General features: G+C 57.3%; 11 protein-coding genes across 11 annotated transcripts; 6 read left to right on the forward strand and 5 right to left on the reverse strand.

The window, feature by feature from the left end:
* Nucleotides 1-764: 764 nt before the first annotated feature.
* On the reverse strand, nucleotides 765-3,348 carry VDAG_03060 (coiled-coil domain-containing protein MTMR15; the record flags this gene model as incomplete). The annotated part of the gene is made up of 2 exons (XM_009656925.1): nucleotides 765-2,799; nucleotides 2,852-3,348. 2 exons carry the CDS (start codon nucleotides 3,346-3,348, stop codon nucleotides 765-767), a joined length of 2,532 nt encoding a protein of 843 aa, XP_009655220.1.
* A 526-nt stretch (nucleotides 3,349-3,874) lies between these two features.
* On the forward strand, nucleotides 3,875-4,987 carry VDAG_03061 (uncharacterized protein; the record flags this gene model as incomplete). The annotated part of the gene is made up of 3 exons (XM_009656926.1): nucleotides 3,875-4,147; nucleotides 4,209-4,462; nucleotides 4,517-4,987. 3 exons carry the CDS (start codon nucleotides 3,875-3,877, stop codon nucleotides 4,590-4,592), a joined length of 603 nt encoding a protein of 200 aa, XP_009655221.1. The 3' UTR covers nucleotides 4,593-4,987.
* VDAG_03062 (40S ribosomal protein S13) lies at nucleotides 4,785-5,839 on the reverse strand. Its single transcript, XM_009656927.1, has 4 exons — nucleotides 5,573-5,839; nucleotides 5,475-5,507; nucleotides 5,249-5,295; nucleotides 4,785-5,184 (listed from the first exon to the last, which is right to left on the reverse strand). Exons 1-4 carry the CDS (start codon nucleotides 5,772-5,774, stop codon nucleotides 5,011-5,013), a joined length of 456 nt encoding a protein of 151 aa, XP_009655222.1. The 5' UTR covers nucleotides 5,775-5,839; the 3' UTR covers nucleotides 4,785-5,010.
* A 726-nt stretch (nucleotides 5,840-6,565) lies between these two features.
* On the reverse strand, nucleotides 6,566-8,818 carry VDAG_03063 (splicing factor U2AF 50 kDa subunit; the record flags this gene model as incomplete). Its single annotated transcript, XM_009656928.1, has 7 exons — nucleotides 6,566-6,580; nucleotides 6,754-6,840; nucleotides 6,930-7,141; nucleotides 7,199-7,460; nucleotides 7,514-8,638; nucleotides 8,697-8,740; nucleotides 8,794-8,818. The coding sequence occupies 7 exons, from the start codon at nucleotides 8,816-8,818 to the stop codon at nucleotides 6,566-6,568; spliced, it is 1,770 nt and encodes a 589-aa protein (XP_009655223.1).
* Nucleotides 8,819-10,730: 1,912 nt separating this feature from the next.
* VDAG_03064 (uncharacterized protein) lies at nucleotides 10,731-12,397 on the forward strand (the record flags this gene model as incomplete). Its single annotated transcript, XM_009656929.1, has 5 exons — nucleotides 10,731-10,901; nucleotides 11,150-11,204; nucleotides 11,281-11,399; nucleotides 11,615-12,183; nucleotides 12,244-12,397. 5 exons carry the CDS (start codon nucleotides 10,731-10,733, stop codon nucleotides 12,395-12,397), a joined length of 1,068 nt encoding a protein of 355 aa, XP_009655224.1.
* Nucleotides 12,398-13,664: 1,267 nt separating this feature from the next.
* VDAG_03065 (surfeit locus protein) lies at nucleotides 13,665-15,488 on the forward strand. Its single transcript, XM_009656930.1, has 4 exons — nucleotides 13,665-14,123; nucleotides 14,249-14,361; nucleotides 14,446-14,939; nucleotides 14,998-15,488. Exons 1-4 carry the CDS (start codon nucleotides 13,960-13,962, stop codon nucleotides 15,133-15,135), a joined length of 909 nt encoding a protein of 302 aa, XP_009655225.1. The 5' UTR covers nucleotides 13,665-13,959; the 3' UTR covers nucleotides 15,136-15,488.
* Nucleotides 15,489-15,514: 26 nt separating this feature from the next.
* VDAG_03066 (uncharacterized protein) lies at nucleotides 15,515-15,841 on the reverse strand (the record flags this gene model as incomplete). The annotated part of the gene is made up of 1 exon (XM_009656931.1): nucleotides 15,515-15,841. One exon carries the CDS (start codon nucleotides 15,839-15,841, stop codon nucleotides 15,515-15,517), a length of 327 nt encoding a protein of 108 aa, XP_009655226.1.
* A 709-nt stretch (nucleotides 15,842-16,550) lies between these two features.
* Nucleotides 16,551-18,536, forward strand: VDAG_03067 (uncharacterized protein; the record flags this gene model as incomplete). Its single annotated transcript, XM_009656932.1, has 2 exons — nucleotides 16,551-16,980; nucleotides 17,167-18,536. The coding sequence occupies 2 exons, from the start codon at nucleotides 16,551-16,553 to the stop codon at nucleotides 18,534-18,536; spliced, it is 1,800 nt and encodes a 599-aa protein (XP_009655227.1).
* Nucleotides 18,537-18,737: 201 nt separating this feature from the next.
* Nucleotides 18,738-19,445, forward strand: VDAG_03068 (uncharacterized protein; the record flags this gene model as incomplete). Its single annotated transcript, XM_009656933.1, has 1 exon — nucleotides 18,738-19,445. Exon 1 carries the CDS (start codon nucleotides 19,074-19,076, stop codon nucleotides 19,443-19,445), a length of 372 nt encoding a protein of 123 aa, XP_009655228.1. The 5' UTR covers nucleotides 18,738-19,073.
* Nucleotides 19,246-20,349, reverse strand: VDAG_03069 (pre-mRNA branch site protein p14). The gene is made up of 5 exons (XM_009656934.1): nucleotides 20,235-20,349; nucleotides 20,048-20,071; nucleotides 19,935-19,991; nucleotides 19,702-19,829; nucleotides 19,246-19,618 (listed from the first exon to the last, which is right to left on the reverse strand). Exons 1-5 carry the CDS (start codon nucleotides 20,273-20,275, stop codon nucleotides 19,515-19,517), a joined length of 354 nt encoding a protein of 117 aa, XP_009655229.1. The 5' UTR covers nucleotides 20,276-20,349; the 3' UTR covers nucleotides 19,246-19,514.
* A 1,452-nt stretch (nucleotides 20,350-21,801) lies between these two features.
* VDAG_03070 (uncharacterized protein) lies at nucleotides 21,802-23,197 on the forward strand (the record flags this gene model as incomplete). The annotated part of the gene is made up of 2 exons (XM_009656935.1): nucleotides 21,802-22,943; nucleotides 22,993-23,197. The coding sequence occupies 2 exons, from the start codon at nucleotides 21,802-21,804 to the stop codon at nucleotides 23,195-23,197; spliced, it is 1,347 nt and encodes a 448-aa protein (XP_009655230.1).
* Between the last annotated feature and the right edge of the window lie 199 nt (nucleotides 23,198-23,396).

The raw sequence follows: 23,396 nt of genomic DNA on the forward strand, positions 1-23,396 counted from the left end.
CATGCCAGACGCCCCTCCTCCTCCCCTGCTTCTGCTGCCCTGGCGTCTGTCTGCTCGGGTGAGCTGGTCGAAGTCCAGCAGCGAGGGGAGAGAAAAAGGACAGGGGCCTCGAGCACCTGACCGACTCTGGCAGCGAGATATGACCGGGGCCGCTGCATTGAGGAAGGGGTTTGTGATTGGGTCGACCGAAATCTCCGATGAACCCTTTTCTTTCTCCCAGACAAGGTTCACGAGAGCCCGGAAACCTACCCGTCGAAGCTCCTGAAACAAGAGCCAAGCATAAGGCGGTCGCTGAAACGACCAGAGCTCGTGATATGTCGACATGAGCTGCAGCATCACCAGCCCAGGAAGCTGGGGATGCCACGCGCTTCGCTCCATTGAAGCTTTTGCTTCTGCAAAACCCTTCAACCACTCACAGCTGCAGCGCATCTCGAGGATTGTTGCTATTCTTGGCCCAAGCTCGTTTCACATTGCCCTGCGACAAACTTGCCGGGGTCGACCATCATTTGCCCACGAGGGAAACAGGACGAATCAAAGGCCGCTCTGGGGGGCGACCTCATCGGTCAGAACCGCGCATTCAACCATGGTAGTTTCTGATACGAGATGAAGGAAGTCTCGACGCATCGCCACCGTTTGTATCTTGTCATGTCACTCGCCCGCCGTGCATATGAACACTGCCGCAATCTGCCAGCCGCTGGCTGTCACATGCGATGGATGGCCCTGCAACGCAACCGACTGGTCAATGCCCAGGTTATCCTCACGCCTTAGTCGACCACCTTGATCTCGCGCGCGACAGCATTGCAGAGCGCGACCCTGACGCCGGCGCCCGTCAGCACGTGAATCCACAACCGCTGCGTATCGCTGAGACGGTCGTTCGCGCTCTTGACCTCGGCGAACATGCACTCCTTCTGAGGCTCGGTCCGCCAGAGGATCAGGTCCGGGATGCCACCTCCGCGCTGGCGATACTCTTGCGCCATCACCTTGCAGATCGTGGACAGTGCGCTGCTGTTGAAGCAGCCGACGAGCTCGATTAAATCTTCCACGTCGTAATCCCAGTTCAAGCCCACTACGCATGTCCGCCTGTCCCGCTCTCGCTCATTTACCTGCCGGATGATGCGCTCTGCGGCCCCGTTGGCAATCTCCACCAGCCGGTGGTTGATCTCGGAAGCGCGTGTCGGATAGAAAGAGTCGGTGTGCAAGTCGAGCGGGCACGTCTGATAAGCCGTCTGAAATACATTCGGAACGTAGAGGAACAGAACGTCGTAAAAGAGGTACGCGAACAGTGTGCGGATGATGCCTCCTTCGGCGTGGTATCCCTTCCAGCCCTTGCTGCGGTATGAGCTCAGGCACATCTCCTCAACACTGCATTCACCCCCGTCCTCCTCTTCATCTAGCCAATGCGTCTTGGTGCTGGCCTGACGTCCATTCTTGCCAATGGGGTCTGCCTCCTTCAGCTGCACACCCTCCACCGTGTGCTCCTCTGGGGCCTTCAGCCGGATGTGACCGAAATCGTGCTGCTCACGAAATGGGATGCGAAGCTGCTTTTCAATCTTGACCAGGCGCTTCTGCAAGTCGTAGTGAAAGATGACGTGGCAGTCATTGTCCTGGAGTCCGGCTTCGCATGTCGACATGGCGATTCTCTTCCAGTGCCTCTTCTGCTTTTCTAGATTTTCAGACACGGGAGCCGGGTCGAGTGCATGCATGTAGTGTTCTTCCAGCAGAGCTTTTCGTTGATACCAGCTCCCGCGCCGCGCCGGGTGGAACAGATTCTGGTCGAGCAGTTCGGTGAGGAGTTCATGCTCCTTCTTGTGCTCCTTCAGGCGGCCGAGGACCGATGTAGCCTTGTGGATGATGCGTGTATACGAATGCACCGGTGTGAATCGCCTCAGATAGGCTCCTTCCCCTGGATCGTAGACTGTGGCTTCTTTGATGAGCTCTTTCTGAATGAGCACCTGCCATCGAGGGTAAATCCTGTCGAAGATATCAATAACCTTGCTGAAGCCTTCTTTTCCGGGTGGTCCATGAAATTCTAGGATTTGCTCGACCTCCGCTTCGAGACGAACACCCGCCTCGAACTCTAAGAGATGTCTCCTTGACTTGAAGATATTTGACGTTCGACAGACAATGTACTCTGGAAAATTGCGTCGGGCAATCTTGGCAAGGATGATGGTTGTCAATGACTTTTCGGTCCATTCTGTTGACCGATAAAAGACAAGATGCACCCTCTCGAATAACTTGTACGTCAATGGCGACAGTCGGATACAGGGGCCTGTGATCGCCAGGATCTTGTCCAAGAAATGCTGAGCGCGATTCGAGTCTTGTTTCGTCAAGGTCGGTGGTAATCGAGAGGCTACCGGCGAGAAATCTTTGACGGGCGATGGCTCCTTGCTGCTGCGACTCCCGCTCGCCGACCTCTGCAGGCCGACGGACATAAGCCCTGCCTGTTGATAGCTCATGCGGCATAGTGCTTTGACGAGTCCTGCCTTGTTCTTCCCCTGAACCTTGGCTTCTTTGCACAAAGCCTTGAGCTCTTCAAGTCCCAGGAGGGTCGCAGCTTCGTCCACCGTTGTAATGTGTTCCTCAGAGCTGTCGGCAAATGTGAAGTCGTCGCCGAGACCAAACTCTTCAAGAGCAACACCTTTCACCGGGTCGTCTTGTGAGCTTGGAGCTTCTTCTGGAAGCCGTCTTGTTTCCTGAAGGCTTGCAATGGCTGTGTCCATATCCGAGATATCACTATGATATCCGAGTCGGTCGGAACGATGCCATGCAGACGTCTTACGGAGGAAAAGACGAACGTAGCTGATTTAAGCATTAGCTTGGACGTCCTTGAATGACGATGGAGGCGGCTCACAGATATTGACTTTGGTAGTCAAGGAGCCTCCATTGGTCAAAGACAGTCCGTTCTCTCATGTCGAACAGGTGAGATTCGTCTTCCAACACTGTATCCAGTGCCAGATTGAAGGCATCGACGTAAATGGAGCTTTTACCCTTGACCCACTGAGGCTTTTCGTCTACATCCGAAGACTGAGATGCCTTGTATAACTCGTATCTTTCGATGGCTTCCTTGTCTGTCTCGACTGGTGGTAATGAATCCTCAATGGCGGGATGGTGATGTCGAGTGTCCCGACTCTCCGATTCTACATCTTCCTCATGCGAAGCAACTGCGAGTTTTTCATCAGAGTCCTGATTGAACCAGCCGACAGCATCTGTTGCAACTGTGTGATCTGGAGCGCCATCCTCAACCTTGGGCTTCTTCATGGGAGGCTCCTCAGGTGAGGGCGACTTTGGCCGGGGCAATTCAGGTTTAGAGGCGAGGGCCCGAGGTCGCCGTTGAACAAAGGCATCCATGATGGTTGCTCAGATCCGTCATCTTAGCCGATCAAGCTGTGCGCATGGATCTCGCGACGTTTGCTTGATGGAGATGGCAAATTCACGCGACATGCACAGGCTGGCTGTGGCGATGTGCAGCGTCACAGGGACGCGAGGTCAGCTGACTTCGCGCTGTGTCACAGCATAATAGCGCTAGAAGCATAGCCCCTCTAAAAGCCATGTCGCACAACGAGGAGCCTACGCCGAGTGACGGCACGCAACAAGTCTAGCATCTTCCCTTCGACTTTGTGGTAGCCTGAGACCGGCTGAAAAGCCTCACGACACACGACATACACTCAGCTGGCGAGTGACGAATCGACAACAGTCTTTACTTTTTCAACCCCAACAGAACTGCATTGCCGCTTGTCCACTCCGACCCATTCCATCTCAACATTGGACTTGCAACATCGATTGGCAAACAGCTTCGACACATGACAATCAGCAACGTTGGCTTTTGAGCAATCTACACCCACACAAAAACGTTATCTCAATCAACTACAGCACAATGTCAGACACACTGAACGCTGCGGACACCCCGCAAACATCCGCCGACCAGCCTGTTGCAGATGCGCCCGTGCCTGCCCCTGCGCCTGCTCCCGCACCTGTGCTCGCATCTGTGGATGTTCCCGACGATGGAACAAAGATAGCCATTGGAGAACCCGCGGCGGCCAAAGAGCTCGCTCCCACCCCCTCAACGGATCTAACGTCAACCTTGGAGACGGCTGCCGCTACTGGTGACGTGCTGATGCCCGATGCGCCCACTGGCGACAACGCGCCGGTAAGGGGTGCCAACTACTTGCGATACCCGACATCCTCGCTGACCCTGTGATCCCTCCTAGTCGCCCGCTCCTGCTCCCCAGCCCTTCACCCCTACTGTTGCCAGCCCTATGCCTCGTACGACTACGCCCAGTCGTGCCGTCAATGGCAACCACGATAAGGAACCTGGCAGCTCCCGCGCCGGCTCGGTCCATCCTGACCCAGGTTTCACAATGCCTGACAAGGCTGCTTCCCACGGCGATCCCGTCCGCCAGTATCTCAACAACAATGTCACGACTGTGCTGCTTGACGGCATGAAACAGATTGCGAAAGACAAGTGAGTCGCTACATTGAGAAAGATATCTAGATGGTGATGCTGACGCTGCACTAGACCCAAGGACCCCCTTCGAGTTCTGGGCAATTACCTCATCCAGCGATCCAAGGAACTCGAGCAGACAGACAATTAAGTCCTGCGACACATAAGGCTGTATAAACGAGGCGGGCGCAAAGATATGAGAAGAAGGAGGGCAGCAATCAACTGTAGCATGGACCAGACGGGCGGCGAGGTCGGCAAATGGCCATCGGACAGGCGTTCAAAGGGGGGGTCAAAAGGGGCGCCGAGCATACATGTCACGCGCGAGAGATACCCATAGGCATATGTTAACTTGAGGGCGGCATTATTGAATTGAGGTGCCGAGAATCGTTTTGCTTTCATTTCAACGAAGTCTCTGACTATCATGATCGTCGTGACGACCAGAAGGAGCAAGCTGCGCTGCCGAAAATGCAGTTTCCTAACCCCAACTCCATGACCACCGTAATTTTTCCTCCGCTGGAACGTTCGTCTGGGCCCGCTGTCCGGGCCTCCACTCGCGAGCAGCTCATCGCTTAAGCGACGATGGTGCTGGCAGTGGCGCTCTCGTACCTCCAGGTGGGGGGCAGGACGCCGACGGTCTTGTAGTAGCGGGCAAGACGGTGGACACGCGACTCGATGAGAATGAGGCGGAACTTGGAGTCCTTGTCCTTGCGGTTGCGCTCGAGGTGCTTGCGGACGGCGACGGCCTTTAGATGACATGTTAGTATGGCACTCAGGATCGCCATCTGCGGACGGAGGAGGGTAGCTCACCTTCTTGATGAGCATGTAGAGATCCTCAGGAAGATCGGGGGCGAGGCCTGTAGTGATCACTCTGTCAGCCGAGACCGTACAGAGGCATAGTTTTTGTTTGCGTTTCGGGAGAACGATGCAAGGTCGTCTCCTCGCGAGCGGTTTGATGTTTGATTTTTTTCTTCTTCCCACGTCCATTGCTGGACGTTCATCGCACCGACGCTTCACACTGCTATTGGGGTCGTACCGTTGGACTTCAGGATGCGGAGGATCTTGTTTCCTGTACCATCTTTATTAGCAAAATGCTTTGTTACCTTGCCGGGCGTCTTCCCAAGCGCAACATACCGGTGACAATCTTGACCTGGGCAATGCCCTGGGAGTCACGGAGGACAACACCAATCTGCGAGGGGGTGGCACCCTTCTTGGCCAGCTTGCAGATCTGGTCGACGACCTGGTCGGGGTTGGTCTTGAGCCACGAGGGCGCGGTGCGCGAGTAGGGGATAGCAGAGGAGCTGATGCCCTTGCCCTTGCTGTGCATTCTACCCATTTTGGCGGCTGTCGGTGGTCGTTGCTGGAGACGGCGGTAGGCTCGTGTTTGCTGGTCGTTCAGTCGCTAGAGGGGGAGGAAGAGAAAAGTTGCTGCGCGGCCTACGATTGCAATGGTGGAGTGGAGGGTCGGCCGTCCGATTGTGTGAGGAGTTTTCTCGGTTAATTAGGGCCACCCTGAGTTGGGCTGTCTGTTGGTGGATTTTCCGGGATAGGAAGACAGGAGGGGTGGCTGGATGGGAAGGGCAGTGGGTGGTCTGTGCATCAATCTGCAATCTTGACTTGGGTGGACCTCAAGCTGGACAGCTTTTCTTCACCTCTGCTTTTCAATCGTTCTTTCACTCTTCTCAACCACCTCACTTCGCTTCCACATTTCTGTCCATTCTTTTCTTTGCACCCGCGCTCCCTTGCGCCAATCGACCGTTCCTCGTACATCGTAAGTCTGCCGCCGTTCTCCAGGTCTTTCCTACGCTCCAAATGATGATTATCACCTTTACATTTTTTCTGGTACCTCTTATTTTAGAGCTTCACGGCTCGATGCATTAAACGGACTTCTGATGCTGCAAACCCTTTTACTGTCTCGTCGAACGCATTTTGGGTATCAGAGACTGACAGCAAAGTAGCCTTACTCTCAGCATCTAAGCCTATGGAGGCGTATGTAGCTCAATACAATAACCATTTGTCCAACTGTTTCTGTGTCCGTTGAAGCTATATCTATGTGACTCGGTCTGCTTGATCCGTGTGCGTAACACGTTTCTCTACCAAAACATGTTCCAAGACATCGGGCACGACTTAAAAGTCTCTTAACTACACATCAAATGTTCAGTGTCATCCATGTCCTCATCACATCTCACCCCTTCACAGCCGATTGACATGGCATTTCTGGCGCAGTTTGTCTTTACTCATGACACTATGATACATGGGCTCTGGGTCTTGTGGCAAACGTTTGAACTCAATCTCAGAATGGCCCATCCACTAACTTTCCCGTGGGTCGACTCTGGACCCTTTTTGTGACACACTTCGTGTTCCTTTCCATTGCCCGTTAAACCAGTTTGCAGGGGCACTATCTGATGTACCCTACCAAGCATTCACGTCAAAGTTCTCCTATGCAAATGTTAATCTCTAGACGTAAGCCCGGGCATCGCAAAGATCATACCTCTGGGAAATATGTCGTGACGACAGTCCTGTCCGCAAACTTCCTGCCCGCCAAAGACTGGAGGGCCTTCTTCGTCGCCTCCTTGGTCTCGTACTTGACGAAAATCTTGCCAACTCCGGCTGATTGCCTGCTGCCGCCAACAGGGCGGGGTACCTTGACCTCCAGGACGGTGCCATATTTGGCGCACTCCTCCTGCACATCCTCCACGATTTCTGGGAGTGAAAAGTTAGCGAGTACTTCACAGAGCCAAACACTGCAGAGCCACATACCCTCATAGTCCTCATTGTCCATCAGCTCGTCGGCCGTGACCATGTTGAGAAGCTGCAATACCCGGCTTTCTTCGGAGTCGGTCGCCGTGGTGCCGGCCAGCATGGACATGGCGGCCACACCCATCTCAACGCCTGCAACCTGCGTGACGCCAATGCTGGCCTTCTGGATCTTGAGCTTGCTGTTTCCGAGGTCCATTCCGGACAAGCCCTGGATAGCAACATCATTGGCAGCGCTATCGACATACTCGCAGAACACAAAGCCCTAAGAAAATCGTTGGTCAAACTGTGTCTTTTGCAAGAGATCCCTCGACCTACCCGAGACTCATCTGTGTGTCTATCGCGAACAAGCACGAAAGCCTTGAGCTCTCCGAATGATGTCAGGAGTTCTGTAACCTGCTCTTCCGTCAGGTAAGGCGGGAAGCCAGTGATGCTGAGCTTGTTCGGCGTGTCGACAACATTGCTGGAAACAACACCAGGCTCGTAAGGCAGCTCCTCCGTGACGGCAGGGACGATGTAATCCTTGGGCCTGCGAATCTCCAATCCGCGCCCGGCAGCGCCGTCGGTAGCAGAATCGGCCTCCATCGAGATGCCATCCAATGCCAAAGCCACGGTTGCCTCGGAGGCGTTGCGGAACTCAACCACGCAGAAGGACTTGTCGTTTGACAGCTGACAGGACACGCAAGGGTCGGTGCTCTCAATGACATTCAAGCCATTGAGCTGCAGGTTGAAGAAGCTGGCCACGCTATCCTCGGTCGCCGAGGAGGGAAGCTTGCTGACGAGCAGCCGCTTCGCCTGGCGAGAGTTGCTAGGCTTCAGGGACGCGCTGTTAACGGTGCCGGGCTGGTTCATGAAAGCTTGGAGCTTGGTAGGGTCCATAGGTTGTTGACGCGGGGCACCGGGCAGAGGGAACATGCCGGACAGCTTCGCCTGTTCGGCCGTGACGTTCTCATAGCCAGGGGGCTTGATATCCCACTGGGTGAGGCGGCGCTTGCGGTCCAGCACCGAGACGATGTCGGTTAGATCAGGGGTCGGCTCGCGCTTTTTGGGGGGCGGGCTAGCGCTCCGGGGACGCTGCTCACGCCGGGCGAATTCATCATTTCTGTCGCGGCCACCACGCCTGCGGTCGTCGAACTGGTCTCTGTCGCCTCCCCTCCGCACGCCGCGATCATCGTCATCTCTCCTGGCATCGCGCCGGGACGAACCGCGATCACGGTCCCAATCCCGTTCGGCGCGCCTGTCTCTTCCAGAGTATCTGTCCTCGCGCTCGCGTTCCCTGTGGCTCCGGCTGGCGGCGTAGCTATCGTCGTTCTCCTGGCGTCTCGAGCCTCGTTCGTAGGGCGAGCGGGATCGGCGACGGTCTCGGTGGCCGCGCTCCTGGCCGCGGTCGCCGCCGCGCTCTCCGCCGCGTTCTCGATCGCGCCGGTCCTCGCGATGTCCGCGCTGGGAAGTGCATTGTTAGTGAAAAGGCGGAGTATCAATGGTCAAGGGGTTAGCATACCTGGTAGTCGCGACCTCCACCTCCACCTCCGCCTCGTCGCTCGTCTGCGAAAATACTGTTAAGGGCAAGTTTGCCAAAGGGGCCACAGACAACAAACCTCGAGAGTAGCCGTCGCCGTTCATACTGACGGTCGTCGGTCAAAGAGCCTCGACAGCGATGACAAGGAAAGAGCGCTGATCAATGGCTGCGCGTAGGTAATGCACGCGGCGAATCAGCGATTTGCTTTCTGGAGCAAGATGGATGGAAGTTGACTGAGGCTCTCGGCTGGGCTTGTCTGAATTGCAAGGCAGCGAGGCTGGAGCACAGACAGCCGTCTGCTCATTGGCCAGCCACTCCCAATTTGCAACAGCGAGCTTTGAGCGTTCCTGGCTTATCTTATCAAGGCCTCGTTGGATGACTAAGCAAGGTCAATCCTCAGCATTGCAATCCCCCTCCGCCGCTTCTTCCCTTTGGACCAACCAGAACCGTTTTCCACTGGAGCCACGAGAGCTGAAGTCATGACAAGAGCATGGCATGATGCCAGCCACGAAAGGATCCTCAGAGTTTAACGTCATCGAAGATGCGCCGGTCGTCTTGGTCTTGATCTTTCTTACAGGTATCAGAACCAGCTGAACGCATCTCCTTTCATGTGACGATGGATGTTGAGCTGTCGAGTTTCGATTAGCGACTCCAAGCTAAAATGATCCGGCGCCAGAGAAGCGCCCCAGAATACGGCATCGAGGCGATTCGAGAAACACTATCTGGCGAAACGATGACCTAGTGGCCATCGGGCTCCCATGCCGAAGAACGCCTCACGGTTGAGAGGACCACCTCCTCCCGTCCAGGACCTGCCAGGGCCGATGATGCTAGCTCGGCCCCTCGCCCTCGTCAGCTTACGGCACATGCGGTCAAGGAAGCGATATGGTCCTCTGAGAGGTCAGGTCGGCGGCGACACCGGTCTCCAAGCCACATTGAATGAAGGCTGGGGGCCTCTGCCGGTCTTCTCAACATAGCCCTTCACACCATCTCGACGCAAGGGATGGTCGGACTGGCCGCCACCTGTCACCACACTTTTTGTTGTCACCAACGGGAAGCTCCACTTCAGCCGTCGGTCGAATGACTTTGGCCAGCCTATTCCAGGTTAGCGCACTACGGCGGCCGACCTCACCTCTTGGAACTCCAGCGGGAGCTTGTTGTTCATTTCAGCCCCCATGCGCAGATCGGCCGCCCGGCCGCGGACCACTCGCTCTCTTCGTCCATGGCCCGATCTGCTGGGTATTGGCACATACAGGAAGCTGGCAGGCATGGGGCGAGGAGGGTGGCATTCGAAGGCTCTCTTCATGCAGACCCCGCTGCCGAGCCCGCGCGTGGGTGGACGGATTTCGAAAGAGCAATCTCAGTGGTGTGCACCCGCCACCTCGAGTTCATTGTCTGTTGTTCGCCCATGACGATGTTCAGCGCTTTGTCGACGCCAAGTCGCGAGGCAACTTGCTGATCGAAACAAAGGCTGATAACTTGTCTCTTCGACCGTCACTGTCTTACAACGGCAATGCCTGGCCAAAGTATACATGCTCGTATCCCGCACCATAGTCGAGCAACGACGGTACAATTATGACCACTGCGGTGAGGCTGCATATGCCCACCACCCTCCTGCATGTCAGCTTGATCCTAGCCCGCCAAGCCCTCAGCATATGCTTTGGTCCAAGATCTTCATCGTATGTCCTTCGCGGAAGACCCGTCCGATTAGCATCGTACCCGTTGTGTGGATGAACGTCTAGATCTAGGCTCAATGATACATCGCTGGTGGGGGGGACAAAGGCGTCGAGTATGGACCCTCTTTTGGGCGAGGACATGGCTTCACTAGGATGCGGTGGCTTTACAGACTACACAGAGTTTCTTTCTTCCGGGGGCCGTCGCCCAGGATGTGATGCCATCCATCCTGCGCCAGGCTGGGCCTTGAGCTTACCCAGCCGTAAGGTACAGCCATCGCTGCTGGCACCGCCTCCGCCCCCAACCAGTTCCTGGCATCCCCCTCAGCTCCTCTTGGGTCCCTTCATGGCTCCCCCTCCCAGTGGCCATGTAGGATTGGAGGGTGCTTGTTCTTATGATTTGCTACCACCCCCCCCGTTGGCCGCCTCCGTCCTCTCCATCCTATTCCTCTTCTACACCTCTCAGTTGATACTGCACGCGTCGTTTCACATTGAGCACTATGAGAGCAGTCAATATGTTGGTGTCACCACTGATGGCCTGGGCCGTCCTTACACTCGGTGTTCACGCACAGTCGGACTCGGAAGCGGAAGAGACAACCAGCGCTTCTACCACAGAATCCTCACCTGCTACGACGAGGGCACCGAGCCGGAGCGTGGCGACCTCTACCTCTAGCAGAGACCCTCAGACCATCACCATTGCCGTCGGCGCTGTAAGCCAACGGACACAGGTCATGCCCATGGACTGCCACTAACCTGTGTTTCTAGTCTGGCCATAGATTCACAGAAGACGAGGTGACAGCAGAGATTGGTGACACGATCGGTGAGTTCAATTTGTAACACTCGTCGTCGCGTCGTCCCAGGCTGATGCCCAGCCCCAGAATGGATTTTCTATCCAGCAAACCACTCAGTCATCCGAGCAGAGTATGGCTACCCTTGCACGCCGTATGAATACATCGATATTGGCAGACAAGGCTTCTACAGTGGCCCCAAGCCTGTCGCCGCCATCACCAACGATGTAAGTCCATGTACCATCACGAAGTATTGCAGCATTGTTCTGACCTCATTATACAGCCTCCACGATACCAGGTCAAAATCAATGACACGGAACCCATATTCTACTACTGTGGTGCACCTGGCTCTTGTTACCAGAAGCACATGATCGGAGTGATCAATCCTGTGAGTGGCTTCATCATGGTGAAACTTGGCCCTTCGTTGCTGACAAGACACAAGAACTCAACGTTCACGCTGGAAGGACAACAAGACGCACTCGAGGGTTTGACGTACCAGATCCTCCCTGGCGAACCGTTCCCCGGTGAAGACGATTCCCGCCCGCCGGGCACATCGGGTACACCATCACCCAACGACAATGATTCTGGCGGAGCATCTGGCTCCAATGACGGTTCCGGCTCGGGTGGAGGAGGCTCGGATCTCAGCGCTGGCGCCATTGCAGGCATAGTCATCGGCGGTGTCGCTGTGCTCATCATTGGCGCGGCACTCATTTGGTTCTGTGGCAGGCGCGGCGGCCTCGACAAGGCGCAACGACGAGACACTTATCAAGCGCCGCCGCCGCCGCCGCCGCCTGTCAGCGAGGCCAACTTCATGACAACACCAAAGAGCCCAGGGTCCGACAGCCGTTGGAGCGCAGCGCAATGGAGCACGCAACATTCGTCTGAACCCTATCAAGACCAGCACAGCCCGCCGGCCATGATGTCAAACAGCCCCGCCACCGTGGGCTCACAGCCGGCGCATGGCTATGGCTATGGTGGGCACGGCATGGAGAACCCGCACACGTCGTATATGTAAGCAGCTCAACGAGCGTCGAAAGTGTTGATGGATAGATGAACTGACTCTCTCGCCAGGTCTGACCCGCGTATGAGCCAACAGGGCTCACCGCCGCCCGGCATGGTATACTCGCCCAGTTTTAACCAGCCTCCGAGCCAGGCCCCCGTGGAGCTGCCGACACCAGGAAACCCGACGAGCGCACCACCCTCGTACCCTAACAAGCCCATCTGAGGAATTGCGTAGGTTGGGCTTGCTAGGCAGGACTCGGCCCGGCAACTGGAGGGGCGCTTGGTGTTTGTAAAGCATGTTTTAAATTTCCTTTCGATGACCCCCACACCCTTTATATTCGGCATTGACCACGATGGTAAGGGGTTTTGTTTCGATTCTTCATCCGATTGGGGGAATATGGGCCTGAGAGCAGCAACATGGGTTGACGGGGCGTGCTACACCTCTGGAAATATAGAGGATGGCCATGACAGCATTCAGATTCACTGTACATTTTCAACCGAGAGGATTGTTTCGACCAAGTAGATTGTGTTTCCAGACGCTGTTGACGTGCGACGGGTGATCGTTTCTGAGAATCGAACGTCTGCCATGCCTGCACAGTTTGAGAATCGTTCCGCGTGCCAAGACTCGTCTACTGGTGATCAAAGGAATCGGGGCGTAGTCCCAACACCAAGAGCTAGCAACCATTCAGGCCCTGAAATGGACAGACGATGCTGTTTAGTGCAGTGAAAAGCTTCTTTGATCGAAGGCGGGTTGCACACTTGGAAGGAATGTGGACCACATGACGGTGGAAGGGACGCAACCGCGCACCCATCGAACGTCTCATCAGCTCGTGGTCGCATCATCCATAGCAGCAACTGCCGCTCGCAGATAAGGTCGGAAGAGGGGAAAGGTCGTGGCCAGAAAAGGCAGGAGGCTGCTCACGACGGGATACGTGATCAGGGCCGCCGCGGGTGAGTGGAGGTCTTCAGTGAGAGGGAGAGACACGGCGCGAGCGAGTCTGGTAGGTAGGTAGGTACCTAGGCAGCTCGGTAGGTACGGAGGGGACAGCGCCAAGGCGCCTGGCGGTGGAACGCTGGAGCACAGGTGAGCGGCAGCTGGCGGCCCCGCCCAGCCACACCCCTCGTGCTCGAGCTGCACCACATCTGGGTGCTGTAGCTTCCGTAGCCGGTACCTACCTGCTCGGGCACTTGCGCTGCGGCACGTTAGGTACCTCACCTGCACGAGCACCTGCTTTTTGCTCGTGGCTCTAAAAAAGGACACCTAAACGATTCCACGCCATGGGATTGGATTGTCTGAGGTCATCCACCCTGCGAGGTTCCTTTACGCCTTGGAAGCAGTGAACTCTACTTCGGCCTTCTGCGCCTCCCCGCCCATTGCCCCATTGCTCCATTGCTTGTCCCCTAGGTTGTCTCCGACAGGAAGCTCAACACAGTGAATCGCCTCCACTCCTCTTCTTAAGGAGCATCACCTGCTTCAGGACAACATATCCTCTTCCCACCCACATTTTCCCCCCTTCCGCCCATCTGTCGAACAGAACCACGGCCAATTCTTCCCCAGCTCTTCAGCTTCGGCCTCGCGACCTGGTCCCATTTCTGGTGACTGTTCTCTCCTCAATTCGAAAGCTCGACATTCGTGTGCAACCAACAACCTTGTTGTCCCTTGCTGGCTAGGGCTATACCGTCCTCGAGCTCTTCTTCTTCTTCTTCTTCTTCTTCCTCCGCGCAGCGATACGCCATCTCCTTCCACCACCAATCACACATTCTCACCCTCCCCCGCCGCTCATCATGGCTCAGCAGAGAGGGCCTTCGTACGGCCTGGGCGTCGGCCAGCCGTCTTTCGGTGGTCCCAGCAGCCAGGACTCGAGTGATTCGAGCCCTCTGGACGTGATCCGTCAACAGACCAGCAAGATCGAGGACCTTCTTGACAGCGTCAGCGAGCCGATCAGGCCGTGAGTTCTTCTTCTTCTTCTTCTTCTTCTTCTTCTTCTCCTTCTTCTTCTCCTTCTTCTTCTCCTTCTTCTTTCCAAGCCTCCCCTGGAATGCAGGCAAACTGACTGTCATGTCTCTCTGTCAGATACCTGCCCGCAATTGGCCGATTCCTGATCGTCGTCACCTTCCTCGAAGATGCTCTGCGCATCGTCACGCAGTGGAGCGATCAGCTTCTTTACCTCAACGACTACCGACACAGTATGTTGTGCCCTCCTCCAAGTCCCCGAGCGGTGGGCGCGCCGTGCCTCTCTGCCGGACCTCTCCGCTGACACTGCCCCCTAGTTCCGTCGGGCATAACGCATCTTTTCCTTCTCACAAACGTCGTCGCCATGATCGCGTGTTCCGTGCTCGTCATCATCCGCAAGCACTCCGACTACGCCGTGTTTGGCCTCATGGGCGTCGTCGTCACGCAGGCCCTCGGCTACGGTCTCATCTTTGACCTCAACTTCTTCCTGCGCAACCTGTCGGTCATTGGCGGCCTCCTCATGGTCATGTCGGACTCGTGGGTCCGCAAGTCCAAGGCGTTTGCCGGCATTCCCGAGCTCGACGAGAAGGACCGCAAGATGTACTTCCAGCTCGCCGGCCGCGTGCTGCTCATCTTCCTGTTCGTCGGCTTCGTCTTCAGCGGCACCTGGACCTTTGGCCGCATCATCGTGTCCATCATTGGCGCCATTGCGTCCGTCATGGTCGTTGTCGGTTTCAAGGCCAAGTTCAGCGCCACGCTGCTCGTCGTCATCCTCAGCGTGTTCAACCTCTTTGTGAACAACTTCTGGACGGTACGAGGGTCCCCTGCTTTGCGTTTTCTTGGGTGCATGTACTGACGAGAGATGGCAGCTCCACGAGCACCACCCCCACAAGGATTTCGCCAAGTACGACTTCTTCCAGATTCTCTCCATCGTCGGCGGTCTCCTCCTCCTCGTCAACAGCGGCCCCGGCCAGTTCAGCATTGACGAGAAGAAGAAGGTGTACTAAGTACGAACTCTCACGTCTCCGACGGGTCGCTCCCCCAGGTCCCCACGCCATGTGGCGCGCGTCGCGAAAAAAACAGAGGAGTGGGAAACGTGCACGAGGGTCTTCGGCTTGCCCACGCGGTGGGAGACGCGAGCGCCTCGGCACGAAGAGGAGGGGATCTCAGCAGAGGGTGGGGGCTACATATGGAAAAAGCTGCGCGGCCGCCACGGCGCCACGGACAGCAGGGAAATCACGAGGGCCATGCATCAGTTGGTCATATATGAATGATGTTGTCGGGAAAGGAGTCTTCAGTCAGAGCACGGCGGGCTTCGGGTTTTAGATTCAGGCGAAAATGAATCACACAGTCATCTTTCAGTTGCGCGGCGAGGTGATGCACGGGTCAATGTGTGGGTGTCGGGACGACGTTTGGGGTGTAAAGCATGTTGGAGGTGAAGTGCTTGAACAGCCTGGCGCACGAAGGGCCGCGCGAGCATCTAGGTGTCAAGCCAGGTTGCGCAGCGCACGAGGGAGCGTGTTCTCTCGCAAACCAGTTCTCAGGGCCGGGCCTCTCAACACCGGGCCTCCCAGAACCATGCTTTTCCTTCGGCCCTGCCTCGCCCGCGTCTGTTCCAGAGCCATCTCGCAAAGGCAGCTCCAATGTTCGGCCCGAGACCTTGACGACGGTCGAGTCCACTTTGTGTCCGCACCGGACATTGCTCTGGGCCATGGTGTCACGCGATGACCTCTGACCTCTCCCTTGGAAAAAAAGCAAACATGTTCGTTTCTTTCGTCTCCATGCGTTCGAGGCTGGGATTTCGAGGCGGGGAACAGATTACTTGACTTGGCCAGCGGGCTGCAGAAAAGATGGCAGACATGATGCTCGGGTACGTAGACGGTTGATTTCTACCTTGACAGAAGTCCCCCGTACAGACGACGTAGCAGGCTCAAGAGGTCACAGCGTTGACCATCGCAGAGAGACGAGCTCTCGTTTGCTGAGCATGTCATACCATAGCAGGCCATGCTGAGCATGTCATACCATAGCAGGCCATGCTGGGACCATGTTGTCAAAGCAGGCTGAACAGGACATGCTGCACCTCACCGAGGAAAGGCTTGACCCCACTTTGGCGATATGATTATGTCAGCACCGCCGATGCCCTCAAACGTCCCACGATCATGTACCGCTGTTCAGGGGCACAAGATGTTGGGGGGAGTATCTTGGTTTTCTGTGACTTTATCCCAAGGTACTTGGGGTTTCCGGGTATCAGAGACCATTATTCATAGCTCACCTCTTTAAGGGCCCTCTCATTGTACGTAGAAATCCAAGACGTCAAGCTCCCAACGCTCACTCCCACTGCAGCCCACCACTTTGTTGCTACCTAGGCAGGGCTGCAGGGGAACTCTCACAAGGCCACAGGCACAAAGGCCCAGCACCAGCCATGGCGGAGGCGGCGGCAACGGCGCTCGGCGTCATCGGGTTCCTCGGCCAGCTCTTCGACGGCTGCGTGCGGGCGTACGGCTACTTCACGACGGCGGCGCGGCTCGACCAGGACAGCGCGCGGCTCGTGTGCAAGGTGCGCATCGAGGAGATGCGGCTCGTCGTCTGGGGCCGCGAGTGGGGGGTCGCCGAGGGGAGGCTCGAGCGCGAGAGCACGCCGCAGATGGCCGCGCTCGCGGGGCGCATCATGGAGGAGCTGCACGCGACCGTGACGGATTTCGTCAAGCTGCGGGACCGCTACGGCATCGTCGAGGAGGCGGCGGCCAAGAGCGGGCTGGCGAGGGGGGAGAGGGAGGCGCGCGAGCGAGACGGCGGCAAGGAGAGGGGGTGGCGGAAGGAGTTGACGCTGCGGGCCAAATGGGTCATTGCTGGTGAGTTGTTGTTATGTCTGGGTTTCGACTCTGTCCACGGCTGGACGGCTGATGAGGATATCTGCAGACAAGGAAAAGTTCACTGCCCTCCTCAGGGACCTCAAAGGTATCTTGGCCCTCTGCCTCTGCCTCTGCCTGCCTTTGCCTCCGAGCACTTGCTTCCTCTCCGGCAACTGACGCGAGCAGACTTCAACGATGGCCTCGACCAGCTCTTCCCGCCGTCTCGCCTGCCATCCCTCCACCGCGCGTGGCGCCACTCGCTCCTCGACCACGCCCAGCGCGACGTGGCCGAGCTCGCCCTCCTCGCCTCGTCCGCCGAGGACTCGTACCCGCAGCTCCGCGCCTCGGCCGCCCTCAAGAAGCTGCGCATCAACCTCGACCTCACGCCCCAGGCCCAGTTCCGCCCGACCTTTGCCTTTCGCGTCGCGCGCGCCGACCTGACGCTGGACGCGGACGCGAGCCCGTCGGCCCAGAGAGGGCCTTCGACGCCCGGCAGCGCCCCGAGGTCGACGCCCGGCACCGACGCGCGCGTCGCCGGCCGCCACAGCGCCCACGGCCCCGTCCTCGTCGAGTGGGTCGAGTACGACCGCGAGGACCCGGACGAGCGCTTCCTGCACCTCCGCCGCCTCGACGACCTCGCCCGCATGCTGCGCTCCGCCTCGGCCCGCCACCCGGACCTGCACACCCCCGACTGCGTCGGCTACGTCGACGACGCGCCCGCCCACCCGCGCTACGGCCTCGTCTACAAGCTGCCGCCCGCCTCCTGCCCCTCGGCCTCCCTGGCCGATGAAGCTGACGCCGACGCCGCGGACCCCGCCCACACCTCCCTCCACGCCCTCATCGCCGGGCCCCTCCGCACCCCCGACCTCACGGCCCGCATCGACCTCGCCCGGACCCTCGCCGTGGCCCTCTGGTCCCTCCACTCGCTCGACTGGCTGCACAAGTCCCTCTGCAGCGCCAACATTCTCTTCATCCGCCCCGCGGCCTCGCCGTCGTCGTCTTTGCAAAAGGACCCCGCGTCCTCGCAGAAGGACGCCTCGTCCCTCGCGGCGCAGGTCCCCTGCATCGAAGCCCCCCACCTCGTCGGCTTCGACGCCTCCCGCCCAGATCTCGACCCCGAAATGTCCGTCAACCCGCGCAACCCCAGCATCGTCAACCTCTACCGCGACCCGCGCGTCTCCTCCTTCGGCAGCGGCAGCGGCAGCGGCAGCAAAAACAGCAGCAGCAAAAACAGCAGCAGCAACGACAGCAGCAGCACCAACTGCCCCCGCCAACCCTACCGCAAGAGCCACGACATCTACAGCCTCGGCCTCGTGCTGCTCGAGATTGGCTGGTGGAAGGTCCTCAGCACCTACTACAAGCCGCACTACTCGGCCGAGCGGTGGCGCGACAAGGTCGTGCTGCCCGTCCTCGTGCCGGGCCTCGCGTCCAAGACGGGACGCCTGTACCGGGACGTCGTCGAGAGGTGTCTGACCGTGCACGAGGACATGTCGTCGAGCGAGGCCGGCGAGGTCATGGAGTGGGTTGTTGCTACGTTGGAGAGCATCAGGACATGACGTACGTGGCCTAGACAGACTGACCATGGACGGCCGTGACATGACGATACGAGGTAGCATTATGTTGAAAAGTCCCATGTTGACCATGGCAACACAATTGGCGATACCCCAGAACATCTTTTACAAAGTAGCACATACACATGCATCAGTGCCATCACATCAAACAATCACATCAAACAAACACATCGACGTCCATCGAGGCACATGTGAGGCGAGGACACCTCTAATCGTGCATTCTGTCAAGGGACTGCGACTCGGAAAAAGGGGGGGGGGGAGGAAGAATCTAAGGAAGGTAATCCACAGGGCGAGGTCGGCGTCGGTGCGTGTGCATGTGTGCATGCGTACGTCGTGCTTTGCCTCCCCGTTTCCCAAAGCAAACCGAACGATCGAATGTGACTACTACTACAAGTAGCAGAGAAGCAATAGTAAAAAACGGTAGACAACCCGCGAGGAGAAAGAGACTTTGGCCGTCTCATAAAAAAAAAGGATGCGCGCCCGAATCAACCGGTGTAAGGGATTCGCCGAGTTGCCCCTGTCATGACCGCCAAATATTCGTATCAGGTCGTGAAACTCTCGATGAGAGAGGTGAGCGAGGTTTTCTTCCGGGCGCCGCTGAAGCCGAAAACCACGAGACATAAAAAGTGCGAGCAGAGAGAAAGGGAGCCGGGAGGGGCGGACCTGCTCGAGCAGAGCAGGCGACCCGACCCGACCCCGGCGGCGTGTGTTGTTACAGGCGCCGTCTCCTTTTTACGCACATGTCTGTGGCTGGAGGGCGTTGGATCGACCTCCGTCGGCGAAGCGGACGACGGCCCGGCGTACGTGCCCGGCAACGCCGAGCTTGTCGTGACGGTGGGCCGTCTTGGAAGAAGGGGAAGCCGCGGCGGCGGCGGCGGCGGAAGTCTTGGGTGAAGACATGGAAGACGGGCCTGCAGACGCATGGGTGGCGGTCTGGAGGCGTGCAGCAGACCCGTCGGATTGTCAATCGATACCGTGCTGCTTCTTGAGCTGAGCTAAAGACTCGCGGCGCGCCTCGAGGTCCTCTTTCGTGCGGTTGAGCATCTTCTCTGGCTGGTGGTACAGGACTAGGGGGGATGTCACGTTAATGATGTATCCTCAAAAGGACAGCCTCGACGAGAGAGCTGCAGGGGAAAAGGGAGACACGTACCGACAAGGTAACGGTTCTGGAAGTTGAAACCGTTCAGCTTGTCGCAAGCCTGCTTGGCATCCATGACGTCTTCATAGACAACGAATGCGGTGCCCTTCGTGTTGTTGGCAATGCCCTGTCGAACCTGTCTGTAGTCATTGTTAGTCACAGTCATGTCGTGTGGTCGATTGACGATGGTCATGGATGGATTCGAGATGGTCATGCGTCGTGGTTGATGGGGGTCATGGGCGTACCGGATTGGGCCGAATTTTCCGAACAGGTCGAACAACTCCTCGGGAGTTACGTTGTAGCTGCACAAAGGGTCAGAGTCGGGGTCGCGTGGTCATCGATGATGGATGAGATCTACCTCAAGTTCTTTACGAACAGAGCTCTGTGATGCTAGTCAGCCATGTGCCGTTGTATGAAATGGAAAGAGAAGGTAAGGGAGGGGGGGGGGCAATCGGAGCCGAAGGGCGCGAACGCCAGGTCGCGAACGTGGACAGGCTCGGAGAACGAAAAGGTCCGAGTGCAAAGAAAAGAGCATCGAGACATACCGGTTCACTTCTGGTGCTAATTTACCACGATTGCTGCTCATCTCCGTTCCTCGAAATCTACTACGATTGAGGATGACCGGGTTCGGTAATGCGTAATGGACGCGCTTCGGCTGATGGGTGGAGGGATTGGGTGGTTGTGGTTGGGGGGGGATTGAGGAGGTGATGGAGTTGGGAAGACTGGATGGAAGGTTGTAATAAAGAACGGGGGGGGGAAGCGACGAGGCCAGGTCGCTGGGGGGAGACCCCGTGCACCTTGACACTTCTCTCTCTCTGCCTGGCGCTGCGAGTTGGGTGTGCCGTGGCCGGTCTGCCAGTCAGCAATTGCGACTCTCCACTCGGCTCCCACCACAGGTACACCCACATTCGAGCACCTCACCGAGCGCCAAGGCTACGGGATGGCTGTGCACGCACGTGACCTTCTGGTGCCAACCCTCGCCGTTTCATTGGGTGCATCTGCTTGGAGATAGTGGCCAGTGGAGCAGTGGAGAGCCTCGCCAGCTTTTGTGTGCCGCGTTACCGGAGATGACCTGGTAGAGAGGTAGAGAGGTACCTTTTCCCCCCTCCAGTCTGACGCAAACAGAGTCCCTATGATTCAGAGACCGCTTCGTCGACGTGACGTGATCATTGTGACAATGGCATGCCTCGCCAATTAATCGCCAGCGTTGCTCGGTGTGTCAGTCGTCGTGCAAGCATACCGACACGGCGAGAAGAGACGCCTACCTATCGCCTGGTCGTAGTACCTGAGACGTAGGGGACCACTCAAGCTTCAGGCGAAAACAGGGCCATCTTGCATTGACACATTGCTTTTTAGTTTCCCCGCGGTTTCTACTGTACGTTCTAAGCGAATGCAAGACGACCGGCCAGCACACCCGAGTGATAAGCCTGCCAAATGGTAAGCCTGCCAAATGGTACCAACGAGTTTCCCCCATCCTTGACATACATTATGGGGTTGACTCGGGATTGCCCCAGTGTTGTGCGTGCTTGGAGCTGACTCCGGATCTGCAGACACCAATCTGCTGGCATTCCCGTCGATCTGCTCGGATCATCAGTCAACAAGCCAACTTGATCATCATCCGTCGCCAATTCAGGCATCCAAGAACCTGTTTGCCCAAACGCCCTTAATAAGCTCACCCAACCCACCCTAGCGAACCATCACCACCAATCGCCGCCACTCCATCGAACTATAACGTCAACCACGTGAACGATAGCTGCAGGCGGCACGGCGCGTGCACCGTCTTGTAGCGTCTCTCGCCTGCATACATGTTCACGCCATTGGAAAAGCACGGCATGCCCGGCGTCCGCCTCCACGCCAGCTTGGAGAGAGAGAGAAAGAGAGAGAGACAGTTCTGGCTGGCGTGACTGGACTTTACTGGTAATGAGCAACACCGCGTCAAAAATAGCTTCCATCGGTATCTCATCAACACTGCCGACAGTTTGCGAGCGGGTGGACTGCCTGCGTGTGGCACGCTGCAGCGACCCAACGGAGCCCAGTTGCCAATAGATGCTGCTCGACGCCGACGGGGGTATGCCCGTGTGCCATCCTCCCTGTCACGCGTCGACAGTCATGATGCAAGACCATAGTGGCTGGGCAGAGACGGATAGGTTGATCCAAGTGCTGCGCGAATCATTACGCAGCTTTGGCGAGGAGCTCCAAATTAAGAAGCTTGCTCGCAGAGATGCACCACAGGCCTCTGTACAAGTACAGCCTAAACAAACCAAGTCGCCGTATTGGGCATCCTCTGCTGAGAGCTACAAACCCAATCAGGCGTGGGGCTCTGTTTTCCAAGCAGACGTCGATCCAGTGTCAAGAGCCCTTGGATCTCTTGCTGGGCAGGGCGCACAGCTGGGGCAAGTCTTTACCGAAAACACCACACATGACTGTCATCACCGCCCGTCAACTATTGTTGAACAAGACGTTCTCAATGATGTCGGACCCAAGTTTCTAGCACCGCCTGCCGCTTTGTCGCTCAGCAACACACATCTCTCTCCACAGGAGCTTACCACGGACGGGCACTTGGTCCAGCCTCTGCTGCCACCAGACACCGTCTTCTCTCACGATGTGGCAGACCAACTCCCGTCAGACACGACGTTCAAGTCGAGGAGCCCCGTGAAATCGCCCTTCTTCTGCCCAGAGGAGCCCAGACCATCACCCAAGACTAGGCGGCCAGTGGCCGGCACCGTCTCGGCTATACCCTTCCCGCCCCTGACGGCGCCATGCTTCAGTCTCATCCAGGAAAATCTTTCGCAAGACCCCTTTTGGCTCCTCATTGCCGTCACATTCCTAATCAAAACGGCGGGCAAGTTGGCGATACCAGCCTTTTACAAGGTGAAAGAACGGTTTCCCACGCCAGAGCACCTCGCCGCGTCCGAGGCGACAGCAGAAATCACAGACATGATTCGGCACCTCGGGCTCGCAGTGCATCGCACTTCCATGATCCAGAAGTACGCCAGGTCATGGGTGGAGACCCCGCCACAGCCTGGTGTGGTATATCGAGTGCGAGGCTACGACAGGCGGGAGGTCCCTGGCGAGCTGCCACTGGATGCTACAACGCCGACGGACAACAGAGAGGCAGGCGATGCATGGGAGATTGGACACATGACGCAGGGGAAGTACGCACTCGACAGTTGGCGGATTTTCTGCCGAGACGAGTTGCTCGGGCGGGCCCAGGACTGGAACGGCCTCGGAGCGCCACCCGAGTTCCAGCCCGAGTATGTGCCTCCTGACCATCGCAAACAATAGTCGCTGACGGTAGAACAGGTGGATGAGAGTGCGGCCGGATGACAAAGAGCTGCGGGCGTGTCTGCGGTGGATGTACATGAAGGAGGGCTGGGAATGGGATCCTACGACGGGCGAGAAGACAGTCCTGCGGCCAGAAATGGAACGAGCCGTCAACGAAAGCCGTGTCGAGTATGATGACGCTGGGGGGTTGCGGATCTTAGTTCTTCCCAGAGACTTGACGTAGGCGCTGGGGGGGGGGGGGGGGGCTTGCTCTTCGTGGTGTATGATCATGACGATAGCTGAGCTTGCTCTTTGTGGTATATCTCGGTAATTGGGTGTTCCGATAAATCAGGGCAGGAATATTATACCCATTTTCTCTGTACTTTTTAAAGGAGGATGATAAATATGGAGGACTGATGAGTAGTTGTCACGACGGTTGACAG

This window comes from Verticillium dahliae, genomic scaffold (assembly GCF_000150675.1).
Source record: "Verticillium dahliae VdLs.17 supercont1.5 genomic scaffold, whole genome shotgun sequence".
Classification (NCBI taxonomy): Eukaryota; Fungi; Ascomycota; class Sordariomycetes; order Glomerellales; family Plectosphaerellaceae; genus Verticillium; species Verticillium dahliae.

Coding starts and splice junctions, on each gene's coding strand:
- VDAG_03062 (XM_009656927.1), bottom strand. CDS start 5,774: ATGGGTAGAATGCACAGCAAGGGCAAGGGCATCAGCTCCTCTGCTATC. Junction 5,508..5,572: donor CCAGGTCAAGATTGTCACCG/GTATGTTGCGCT, acceptor AAGATGGTACAG/GAAACAAGATCCTCCGCATC. Junction 5,185..5,248: donor TCTACATGCTCATCAAGAAG/GTGAGCTACCCT, acceptor TGTCATCTAAAG/GCCGTCGCCGTCCGCAAGCA.
- VDAG_03065 (XM_009656930.1), top strand. CDS start 13,960: ATGGCTCAGCAGAGAGGGCCTTCGTACGGCCTGGGCGTCGGCCAGCCG. Junction 14,124..14,248: donor GTCAGCGAGCCGATCAGGCC/GTGAGTTCTTCT, acceptor TCTCTCTGTCAG/ATACCTGCCCGCAATTGGCC. Junction 14,362..14,445: donor CCTCAACGACTACCGACACA/GTATGTTGTGCC, acceptor ACTGCCCCCTAG/TTCCGTCGGGCATAACGCAT.
- VDAG_03069 (XM_009656934.1), bottom strand. CDS start 20,275: ATGAGCAGCAATCGTGGTAAATTAGCACCAGAAGTGAACCG. Junction 20,072..20,234: donor TTAGCACCAGAAGTGAACCG/GTATGTCTCGAT, acceptor CTAGCATCACAG/AGCTCTGTTCGTAAAGAACT. Junction 19,830..19,934: donor GGAAAATTCGGCCCAATCCG/GTACGCCCATGA, acceptor CAATGACTACAG/ACAGGTTCGACAGGGCATTG.